At 29.1% G+C, this 12,926-nt stretch overlaps 1 protein-coding gene across 4 annotated transcripts in view; it reads left to right on the top strand.

Moving 5' to 3' along the window:
• The first annotated feature begins 5,641 nt into the window (after positions 1 to 5,641).
• The window catches only part of LOC107438973 (NAD kinase), a 68,266-nt gene continuing 60,981 nt past the window's right edge, over positions 5,642 to 12,926 (top strand). For 2 of the 4 annotated variants that reach the window (XR_006225589.3, XM_043046096.3), the window contains exons 1-2: positions 5,642 to 5,954; positions 12,710 to 12,832. Coding sequence is in view for 3 of the 4 variants with exons in the window: in XM_043046096.3 (XP_042902030.2) it covers positions 12,723 to 12,832 (110 nt within the window). In the remaining variant the exon portion in view is untranslated. Of the gene's footprint in view, positions 5,955 to 10,488; positions 10,654 to 10,926; positions 11,101 to 12,709; positions 12,833 to 12,926 lie in introns of those variants that run through there. The other 2 variants (XM_043046097.3, XM_071180993.2) reach the window with 2 other exon arrangements.

Raw genomic sequence — 12,926 nt, 5'->3', positions numbered from 1 at the left:
TTAGATTTTTTAAAGATAGACTTTACCAGGATTTTGTTTGTTTAATTGAACAGAGAAATACAATTCTACTCACAAAATCGAGACACTTAGTATGATTCAGAAATATAAAGAAAATGATCGAAAATAAGTGTTTGTGAAAAATTCTAAATTGGTAACCATTGAAAAAAAAAAGATTAGATTAACTGTTCGTAATTTTTTTCGGCTGTGGGTCTACAGATGCAATGCAGTTGTGAAACTAGCGATTCAAAAACACCACAGTTTATGAAAGACGGGATGAAACCCTGAAAATTTGGTTTTCAACCCAAAAATTTGGGAATATATTGAAAATAGAGTGTTTTATTTTATTTTATTTTATAGCGGTCGTTGAACAGCAGACCCAATTCTTGGTTTACGACTATCAATGTTCAACTCCGTATCCTTGTAATTTTGATCCCAATCCAGAAGACAAGGGAGCTCATCAATCAGTACCCCCAGAGGTTTTGATTTGTTATGGGCACATGGAGGACTTTGTGACTCGGCAGATTTAACATGCATCAGTCGCCATTTACTTCACTGGGAGTCTTCGGCCGGCGGGGATCGAACCCGAAATAGAGTGTTTGAGAAAATTTTTTAATTGGTGCCCATTGAACTGACAACCCGAAGGAAAAAAATGGTTAGATCGACGATTCTTAATTTTTTTCTGCTATGGATCTAGTGATGCAATGCAGTTGTGGAACTAGTGATGCAAAAACGTCACGGTTTATGAAAGACTGGATAAAGCCCTAAAAATTTGGAGTTTGAACCCAGAAATTTGGGAATATATTGAAAATAGTGTTTGAGAAAAATTTGAATTTTTAACCATTGAACTTACAACCCGAAGGAGAAAATAAAATGGTTAGATCGACGGTTCTTAATTTTTTTCTGCTATGGATCTAGTGATGCAATGCAGTTGTGGAACTAGTGATGCGAAAACGTCACGGTTTATGAAAGACTGGATAAAGCCCTGAAAATTTGGAGTTTGAACCCAGAAATTTGGGAATATATTGAAAATAGTGTTTGAGAAAAATTTGAATTTTTGACCATTGAACTTACAACCCGAAGGAGAAAAAAAATGGTTAGATCGACGGTTCTTAATTTTTTTCTGCTATGGATCTAGTGATGCAATGCAGTTGTGGAACTAGTGATGCGAAAACGTCACGGTTTATGAAAGACTGAATAAAACCCTGAAAATTTGGGGTTTGAACCCAAAAATTTGGGAATATATTGAAAATAGTGTTTGAGAAAAATTTGAATTTTTAACCATTGAACTTACAACCCGAAGGAGAAAAAAAATGGTTAGATCGACGGTTCTTAATTTTTTTCTGCTATGGATCTAGTGATGCGAAAACGTCACGGTTTATGAAAGACTGGATAAAGCCCTAAAAATTTGGAGTTTGAACCCAGAAATTTGGGAATATATTGAAAATAGTGTTTGAGAAAAATTTGAATTTTTAACCATTGAACTTACAACCCGAAGGAGAAAAAAAATGGTTAGATCGACGGTTCTTAATTTTTTTCTGCTATGGATCTAGTGCTGCAATGCAGTTGTGGAACTAGTGATGCGAAAACGTCACGGTTTATGAAAGACTGGATAAAGCCCTAAAAATTTGGTGTTTGAACCCAGAAATTTGGGAATATATTGAAAATAGTGTTTGAGAAAAATTTGAATTTTTAACCATTGAACTTACAACCCGAAGGAGAAAAAAAATGGTTAGATCGACGATTCTTAATTTTTTTCTGCTATGGATCTAGTGATGCAATGCAGTTGTGGAACTAGTGATGCGAAAACGTCACGGTTTATGAAAGACTGGATAAAGCCCTAAAAATTTGGAGTTTGAACCCAGAAATTTGGGAATATATTGAAAGTAGTGTTTGAGAAAAATTTGAATTTTTAACCATTTAACTTACAACCCGAAGGAGAAAAAAATGGTTAGATCGACGGTTCTTAATTTTTTTCTGCTATGGATCTAGTGATGCAATGCAGTTGTGGAACTAGTGATGCAAAAACGTCACGGTTTATGAAAGACTGGATAAAGCCCTAAAAATTTGGAGTTTGAACCCAGAAATTTGGGAATATATTGAAAATAGTGTTTGAGAAAAATTTGAATTTTTAACCATTGAACTTACAACCCGAAGGAGAAAAAAAAATGGTTAGATCGACTGTTCTTAATTTTTTTCTGCTCTGGATCTAGTGATGCAATGCAGTTGTGGAACTAGTGATGCGAAAACGTCACGGTTTATGAAAGACTTGATAAAGCCCTAAAAATTTGGAGTTTGAACCCAGAAATTTGGGAATATATTGAAAATAGTGTTTGAGAAAAATTTGAATTTTTAACCATTGAACTTACAACCCGAAGGAGAAAAAAAATGGTTAGATCGACGGTTCTTAATTTTTTTCTGCTATGGATCTAGTGATGCAATGCAGTTGTGGAACTAGTGATGCGAAAACGTCACGGTTTATGAAAGATTGGATAAAGCCCTAAAAATTTGGTGTTTGAACCCAGAAATTTGGGAATATATTGAAAATAGTGTTTGAGAAAAATTTGAATTTTTAACCATTGAACTTACAACCCGAAGGAGAAAAAAAATGGTTAGATCGACGGTTCTTAATTTTTTTCTGCTATGGATCTAGTGATGCAATGCAGTTGTGGAACTAGTGATGCGAAAACGTCACGGTTTATGAAAGACTGGATAAAGCCCTAAAAATTTGGAGTTTGAACCCAGAAATTTGGGAATATATTGAAAATAGTGTTTGAGAAAAATTTGAATTTTTAACCATTGAACTTACAACCCGAAGGAGAAAAAAAATGGTTAGATCGACGGTTCTTAATTTTTTTCTGCTCTGGATCTAGTGATGCAATGCAGTTGTGGAACTAGTGATGCGAAAACGTCACGGTTTATGAAAGACTGAATAAAACCCTGAATATTTGGGGTTTGAACCCAAAAATTTGGGAATATATTGAAAATAGTGTTTGAGAAAAATTTGAATTTTTAACCATTGAACTTACAACCCGAAGGAGAAAAAAAATGGTTAGATCGACGGTTCTTAATTTTTTTCTGCTATGGATCTAGTGATGCAATGCAGTTGTGGAACTAGTGATGCAAAAACGTCACGGTTTATGAAAGACTTGATAAAGCCCTAAAAATTTGGAGTTTGAACCCAGAAATTTGGGAATATATTGAAAATAGTGTTTGAGAAAAATTTGAATTTTTAACCATTGAACTTACAACCCGAAGAAAAAGAAACCAAAAAATGATTAGATCAACGGTTCATAATTTTTTTCGGCTATGGATCTAATCGCCACTGTGGAACTAGTGATGCAAAAACATCACTGTTTATGAAAGACTGGAATAATAAATTCTCCTCTTTTAAATATCCCGAGTTTCATTCGCTAATTGCGGGTCTCATAACTTCTTCATATTTTCTTCACATTTTTATTCGATTTACCTATTAATATTGTAGTTTATTTTACACGTAGGTTTCATTATTATTTTTTTACAAATTGGAGGTATGTTGAGTGAAAAACATCTTTAGAAAATATTAATCAGTCGAAAAAACATCGAAGTGTAATGGAAACTAAGTCAGTAAAGCGCGTTTTATTTTAAACCGAATCGAATGAAAATTTATTCGAGTTATCAAGCTATGTGGGCTAAAAATAATTATATAAAGTTTCAGAATCTAATTCTATGTAAAACTAAAAAAAAAAAAAAAAAAATGCCAACTGCAGTTGGTTTAAGTGTTTACATTATCTAAAACTTAAAGTGGTCTCGAAAAGCCCCTTTCTAATCACCGAGTTAGTCTCCGAGCGCTGTAAACCCTACTGTACTGTAATGTAAATACTGTTCTGTATAGTAATGACATTTCTGCTAAAAATGACACCAAAATTTTGCTTAATGAAACCAAAGCAAAAAATACGGTATTTAAACTATGCATTTGGTAATTTTCCCGTTTATATGATAATGTTTAACTAGGAATTCTGGCTTTTAAATCATGACTTTTATTAAAATACATTTAGTAAAAAATACAAAACTGAAAAGTAAACATAATCCATGATTTTTATGTCAGGCTATAAGGCATTAATGTATAATTACCAAATTTTACAACATTTATTAAATTTTATCACAGATTATGAATTAATATTTTTTAGTTAATTTTACCGAAATCATTACCGAAACACTTTGGTAAAAAGTACTGAGCATTTTGCTGTTCCCATAGAGCCAGAAACACAGTAGATTTTATCATATTCTTGTAGTCTTTTTTTCCCTTTCCAACCAAACTTTCTTTCTTAGTGTAGATACGCCTCTAGAAAAACCTATGTTCTCTATAAAAAATAATTTTTTGCGTGAATTCTGGGACAACCCGTAGATATTTCTGACTAAATTTTTGGATATCTGACAAAATAGGAATCATTAATTGAAGGAAGGTACAAGTTCCCAATCAGAAATATTTCCCGGAAAATAGGATCCTATGGTCCACCTCACACCGTGATAAAAAATATGGTCAAAACCACCTGGGTATGGTAAACTTTACCGTGTTTCTGGGTCTATGGGAACACCAGAAAGGTCTGTAAATTTTACCGAAACACTCATGTAATGATTTTGGTAAAATTAACTGTAAAATATAGTTTTATAATATGTGACAAAATTTGAAAATTTAATCATACCTTAGCATAGAATAAAAACCATTTATTCGATAAAATTTTACATTTCAGTTTTGTATTTTTTTACTTATAAGTAAGGTAATAAGAGCTATAATATTTGAAAACAGAATTTTTGGTAAACCGTTACCGAATGGAAAAAATTAACTAATGAACAGTTTTAAATATCGTATATTTTGGTTTTATTTCCAGAATATAGTTCTTTTTTCCAGAAATGTCATCAACATACAGTTTGGTAATTTTACCAGAGCTTTTTTTCTCCGTGTATATACAGTCAAACCCCGCCATAGTGAACATGGTTTATAGTGAACTCCCGGATATAGTGAACTAAATATTCTCTCCTGTGCCTTGCTATACAGATATAATAATATTTTTTGTGGATATAGTGAACCTAAAGAAGAAAGGAAATTGGACATTATGAAACTTTTCTGTCTTCGACTGACTTTTGTTTTCATTTTTTGGTAGTTTTGAAATTTCTACATAAAATACATACACCGATTTTTTAAAACCATATATAGAGTGGAATGCAGTCATAAGCATTTTTTCTTGTTTGCTTCTTCTATCTCAGTGTCCCATCCCTAAATAAAAGCCATCCCTGAATTTTTTGTGTGTAAGACAAAGAGTAATAAAAAATAAAATGTAAAAAATTTTTTGCTACTACATATTGCTTTTTAATCATTTTTGCATTTCTTATCATTGTTTATTTATTTAAATAATGTGCAAATAAAAGGGAGCACTTCGGAAAAATCAGTTAAAATTGTTTGCTGTACGGATATAGAGAACTCCCGGTTATAGTGAACCGAAATTTCGATCCCTTGAAGGTTCACTATAGCGGGGTTTGACTTAATATACTCTCTTTCATATTCAAACTGGATATCATCCTAAAAAGCCGAGAAAAAGAGAATAAAAAATAATATAATAATTATAAAAATTCAGGGTGTCGGCGGGCGTCTACTTGGTGAACCAGTGCAGTGACCGACAGTAAGGCAGTTATGTGGAAACGAGCTAGAAAAAGAAGTTATTTTATACCCCGGGGCTATATCTTTCGGATGTTAAGGAAGACCTTGACGCAAACCCATCAGAAAGTCTACTGACTCGCCACTGCTCCTAGCGGTATCGGTGCGACACTGAGTAAAAAAAGGCGGTCAATTAATTTGTTTACGTTTATCATACTAGCAACTGAGAAAAAAAAATTAGCGAATATTTATCTAATTAGTTTGGCGATGATTGTATGGTGTAATTGAAGAGTAATAGTTGTTTCCTAAGCCAACTCATTGCGTAAGTGATAATTTGAACTGGTAAAATGCATTAATCTTTTTTTCCCTTCTTATTTATCGTATAATTTGTTTATCTTTTGTTGGATAACCTCATTTGTTTTTATAAATAGAATTAAATAAATTTGAGCTGGTATTTTATATATTTTTCTTATGAAATTTTGTTATATAAGTCAGATAGGGAAAGTGTAAATAATTGGTTTTGAGTCTTATATTATTAAAATTTTTCTGATCCAATCTTGATAACGAATTCAAGTATTATTTTTAAATTTTGTAGTCAGAACATTTTATTGATTATGTTTATGCACCAGCTATTGAAAAGTAATTCAAATGATAAATGTTCAAATGATCCACTCAAATGATAAATGTTCAAAAGCACTTGATTCAAAATACTTAATGTTTATTTAGAATTGCAAGAGTAGGAGGTTTTGGTATTAAAAGTTTCAAAATAAGTAATAATTTTCTAAAAATTAAAAAATCGTTTTCTTTAAAAAAATTTTTGCTATCGTTTTCTCAACTTATATTTAGTCATAAATCTTTTTAAGTAGGTAATCTATTATAACTAACTCCTTTTTAGTTTTGTAGGCATTAAATTCCAAATAAAATTTATAATTCTTGAACTAAGTATAAATTGTTTTCAAAGTTAACTTGAATAAATGGAATTAAAATCAACTGCGAGTGATATTGCTTGGAATTACATTAGAAATATATTATTTATCTTTATATGATTTGGATCTTAATGTAGCGGGAAATAGAGGTTTTACTCAATCATCAATTAATCAGTTAATGAAAGGGAAGAAGCAGTACAATTAAAATCTACTCACATGCACATTGAAGGTCAAAATGTATAAAATCTGATAGAAGCAAACAACACATATCGATTATCCTAAGTATATTTGGTTCTAATTACTTCAAATGATAGCTGTTCAAATGCATTTAGTATTCAGATCGTAACACATAAGAAATATCATATTAACTTCTGTACATGTACATCAAAAGTAAGAAGAATAAAACCAAGAAACTAGAAGAAGTATCAATTATCACAAGTTGATTCGGCCCTAATTACTTGCAATAATGGAAGCTCTGCAGCAATTACAAATCAATTTATGACACAAAAGAAAAAATTTCATATAAAACTCCGTACTTGAACGCTAAAGTTAAGACTAGTAGTACCTGATAGAAACAAGCGAATCGTATAAAAATATTGTATTATTCTTTAATAAAAATGAACAAACATAATTGTGTAAATACGCATATTGAAGATATGAAGAAACAAACCTGATAGTAAACATTGCTTAGTAAATTATCATTTTCCTATGCAGATTCGGTCCTAATTACATTGAATAATCGATGTTCTACTGCATTTACGATACAGTTCATGATAGAACAAAAAAGAAAATAATATAAAACTTTCTTGCATGCATATTTAAAACAAAAAGGGTCAATCTGATAGTATAAGTAAACAGATCTTATAAAAAATATTGATTTTTCTGTTGTTATAACGTAGTATTAAAAACGTATAAAAATCTTGCAGAACCATGGTGACAGTACTATATTTGCATAGCAAGAAATTTAAAAAAAAAATTAATTATAACTATTCTCTTAAAATTTATATGCTAGTAAAAATTAATTTGGTAAAATAATAATTTTTTAGGAATTCTTTGTGAGTTTTTCAATTAAACATATTAAAAATAAGGATAGGTTTTTGAAGAAATATAACTACTTTAAATTCTTTAGGTTATAAATTCTTAAATACTACTTTAAATTCTTTAGGTTATAAATTCTTAAATACTACTTTAAATTCTTAACGTTATTCTTTTTAAATTATTAAATTATCCAAAACATAAACAAGCATGTGATACATTTAATATTTTTTCAACTCAGTTGATTTAACAACAGGTTAATAGTTTACCAAAAATATTCATAAATAAGAACTCAAATATTTTTTTTCGTAAAATGTCTACAGTTTTGCAAATTTCCAATTTTTTGATGCATTATTGGGCTTAAAAAAATTTGTCAAATAAAAATTTGTTAAATAAAAATTACTAGTACTGAATTGATAAACAAAGACGCACTTTTAATTACTATTGATATCAATTAACTAGTATTACAAACAAAGATATAAACTAGCAATGGTATATTCTTCACTATTAATTTCTCTAAATTTTAAGAGAAGAATTAAATTTTTTTTATCGCAAACTGACTCTCATTTGAATTTTTATCATTTTGATCGTTATTTTCATAATGTTATAGAAAAAAATTTGCTCAGTGAACTGAATTTGAATTTCACTTAGTGAATATTTTTTAACGATAGGTAACATTTTTAATTACCATTGATACCAATTGATAGGAATTTAAAAAATGTCATTTTTCTCAAAATAATTGTTCAGTTAAAACCTATTTTCGATTTTTTATTGACAACTGAAAATTTATAAATATCGCTGAAAAAAAATTTGCAAAATGACTTAAAAATTTTTTGAATGTAAATTTAGACACTTTAATGTCTCTAATTTTACTCCATTATTCCATATCTTAAATAATAAATTTATAATATGTAATATTTTGTTTAAAAATTAAAATATTAAAGCCATGAAAGAATAGTTTCAAGGAGATTGAAAAACGACTCATAATGTTCAATAAATGGCATCTAAAATTACATCCACTCATCGTAATTTTTCTGAATTTTTTAGGCACAGTAATAACTATATTATTTAAAAAACATGCATATAATGCCGTTTTTCCGATAACAAATAATTTTAGATAAAGTCACGTGTCTATCTCAAAAAGACAAATCTCCCTGAATTTAGATCACATTATTAAGGAAAGAAAAAGACATATATATGTTATATTTATGTCATAGCTAACTATATTTATAGAGTGAAAGCATGTTATCGCTTATTTTAAATTAGCACTATATCATGCTACATATAGGAGAGAGAGAGTAGAGAAACAGAGTAGAGGGGTACTTGAAATTTCAGTATTCCTAAATTTTCCGTAGATTTAACAAGTGTACCCGGTTTTACCCCATTACTGGGAGAAAACCTGATGGTTTGACTTTTTTTTAAGAAATAAGTATCATTTATTAGAAAAGTAGTGCAGCTGTTAAGTCAACATTTTCAAAAAAAAAAAGAACATTTTGTAGTTAAAAAATATAACTATTATAATTTTTTTAATATTTTTTTTGCTTTATTTTTTAATATTATGTTTTGTTATAATATTTTGTTGTTGTTATATTTAATATTTATATGTAACTGAATAATTATCTGGATTTGAATAATATTCAACTGCTCAAGAAAAAAAAAATTAAACCAGGAAAATAGACGCAATAAAAACAAGTATATAAAGAGAAAGTAATTTTACTATACCTTACATCATTACTATGCCTTATTTTACTACACTTTATGAGATTACTATACCTTATTTTACTATGCCTTATGTAATTTAACGATATGTAATTATAGGTATCAATTCAAATAGGAAATGGTTTTTTTTATCTCTCTGGAACTCTTGAACTAAGCTTTTTTTTATATTTTAAAATTTTTTAATAGAATGGTAAGATCTGGCTTCATCTAATATTTTCCTCACCTATTTTTTTGTTTCCTTCCTCAGCGATTAAAGCATGAGCATATAAAATAAAAATTTCGAGACCGGTAAATAAAGTTTTATACAACTATAGAAAAATATACATTATTTAAAGCAAATAAAGTGAGAAAAAACTGAAGAAAAAGCACTTAAAGCAGCATTCTTGCTGACTGCAGAGAGGCCCTCTGGGTATTTTTTACTACAAGTCTAAAAGCTGATAATTCTTGAATTGATAATCAAATGTGGCATTTTCTTCTTTCCTTGTACTCCCTTGTTTCTACTCACCTTTGTATAATTTGAAATCTCTAGATCTTATAGTCCTTGCGTAGCAAAACAAAAAGTATCGTAAAGTTGAACACACAAAACAGCGACTACGTCCCTTGTGTTTTTTAATATGGAAATCATTGAATGGCTTTTAAGATACAGAATACATCTGACCGGCCTAACAACTTTCACTTTTATAAAAACTTTTAAAACTATGTACATATTTTATAAACTTTTAAATTTCTTAAATAAATTTTATAAATTAAAATTAACTTTCTTGGGTGATTTTAAAAAGAAAAAAAAACTAATTATTTCTGGAAAAATGATAGGATAGAATAAGAAATGAATTCTTCTCTGACGAAAACGTCTTTAGTGGTGAGTAGGAAATCAATTACATTCTCCAAATATTATTGAAAGAAAATTTAAAGGGTACAAGATTTTTAAAAGAGGTAGACATTCACTTTCCATGTTTCGTTTTCCATTATTGATTTTTTATATCACTCTTAAAATGTATTTATAATCTATTTTTCATGAAGAAGCCCATAAATTTCTTTTATTCTTTCTTCCTCGGAGACTGTTTCCGCTGTTAAGATAATAAAGCTTCTTGGTAACGAGAGAATGTTTCTAAAGAAATTATAACAACAGGAAAATCAATATTTTTTATATGATTTGTTTACTTCGATATCAGATTTGACCCTTTTTATTTCACGTATGCATACAGGGAGGTTTATATTACATTCTTTTTTGTTCTATTATGAACTGATTCGTAAATGCAGTAGAACATCGATTAATCTAAGTAATTAGGACCGAATTTGCACAGGAAAATGATAATTTTTATAAGCAATGTTTACTATCAGGTTTGTTTCTTCATATTTTCAATATGCATATTTACACAATTGTGTTTCTTCTTTTTCGTTAAAGAATAATACAATATTTTTATTCGATTTGCTTGCTTCTATCAGGTACTACTAGGCTTAACTTTAGTGTGCAAGTACAGAATTTTTTATGAAATTGTTTCTTCTGTATCATAAACTGATTTATAATTGCTGCAGAGCTATTATAGCAAGTAATTAGGGCCGAATCAACTTAGGATAATTGATACTTTCTCTAGTTTCTGGGATTTATTCTTCTCATCTTTGATGTACACGTACTGAAGTCAATGTGATATTTCTTATGTGTTACCATCTGAATAATAAATGCAGTTGAACATCTATCATTTGAAGTAATTAGAACCAAATCTACTTATAATCGATAGGTGTTGTTTGCTTCTATCAGATTTGATACTTTTAACCTTCACTGTGCATGTGAGTAGATTGTTATTGTACTGCTTCTTCTCTTTCATTGACTGATTAATTGATGATTAAGTAGAACCTCTATTACCTGCCATAATAAGATCCAAATCATTTCAAGATAAAGAATATATTTCTGATGTAATTCCAAGCAATATCGCTTGCAGTTGATTTTAATTTCATTTATTCAAATCAACTTTGAAAATAATTTATGCTTAGTTCAAGAAATATAAATTTAATTTGACATTTATAACTACTAAACTAAAAACGAGATAGAATAGATTACCAACTTAAAAAGATTTATGACTAAATATATGTTTAGAAAACGATAACAAAAAATATTTAAATCAAACGATTTTTTAATTCTTTGAAAATTATTACTTATTTGGAACTTTTTATTCAAAACCTTCTACTCTTGCAATTCTAAATAAACATTATTTTGTGTACAGTATACAGTATTTTGAATCAAGGGGCAACTTTGATGGTCTCCCATCTACTATTACAATTCTAAATATTAAGTATTTTGAATCAAGTGGAAACTTTGATGGTGGAAACTTGATGGTCTTCGTCCCACACTTACAATTGGGTATAATATAGTCTACGTCACAGGTTGTGTTGTTCCTACTAAATTTAACCCATGAACGGCATTTTCTGCGAGCCTAACTTCAAGCCACAAATAAACAAACGAAGTGTTCGATCGTTTAAATAGCTGTTCGCCAGATTTTATTGCATTATAAAGAAAAGTTATTGAAATTAAATACAACTAAATAAACAGCAACAACTAAAACAAATAACAACAACTACTAATAACAATAACTAAATAAACAACAACTAAATTCCATTCGTTTAGCATTGCGTCATATGTTGTTCCTACTAAATCGAAGTAGTTGTGTTTTTTTCATATTATACCCAATCCTAAATAAAAATTAAGTATTTTGAATTCGTCAAAGACTCTCGTTTGCGTTTTGAATTGCTTAAAATAATGCATATTAAGTATTTTAAAACAAGTGGCCACTTAGGATATATTTCTCCTTTTTAACTTCTCAGTAAATGCACATTATATGCTTTAAATCATGCGGAAACTTTGATGGTTTCCCTCCTACTGTTACAATTCTAAATATTAAGTATTTTGAATCAAGTGGAAACTTTGATGGTGGCAACTTGATGGTTTCCATCCTACTTGAAACTTTGATGGTCTCCCTCCTACCCTTACACTAAATAAATATTGTGTATTTTTACTAAATATTAATTATTTATGTATCGATCTAAAAATTTGAAATAAGTAAGGAATAAAATTTGACGAGGAAAAATATTTTGTTAAATTATGCCTAAAAGACAATAACTTCCAAAATTACAAGTTCCCTCTGAGGAAGTAAAACATCCTTGAATCTAAAATATATATAATTGAAGCAGATGTTACAAAAATAAATAAACATACTTTGTTTAATGAAGTTTGTTGCAGGTTGGAAAGTAAGTAAATTTATCTTCACTTTAAATACAGTCACAAAAAATGTTGAAATGCAACTCTTGCAGAAAGTAAAGAATTTCCTCTTAAATTTTAATGCTTATTGCAACGATCGATATTTTTCATTATTGCTTTGAAATTTTTTATTCTTTTATGCAGATAAATTTTAAGCATGGATACAACAGCAAAAGATGAAAATAATCACACAGAAGCAGGATTTGCTGAGGACGATGTTAAGAAAACTCCTACTGCGATATTTAAACAAAAATTTAAACCGTTCAGGTAAGAAAAAAAATCTGTTTTAATGCTGATATTATGATATAAACTTAATGCAGTATTGCTATATTCGGTAAGAATACTAAAATTTTAGGAATTT

The sequence above is a fragment of the Parasteatoda tepidariorum genome, chromosome 8 (assembly GCF_982258835.1).
Source record: "Parasteatoda tepidariorum strain Cologne lab strain chromosome 8, Ptep-v5.0, whole genome shotgun sequence".
Lineage (NCBI taxonomy): Eukaryota > Metazoa > Arthropoda > Arachnida > Araneae > Theridiidae > Parasteatoda > Parasteatoda tepidariorum.
Note: the sequence above shows the minus strand (reverse complement) of the source record. Positions and strands in the feature narration are given on the sequence as shown.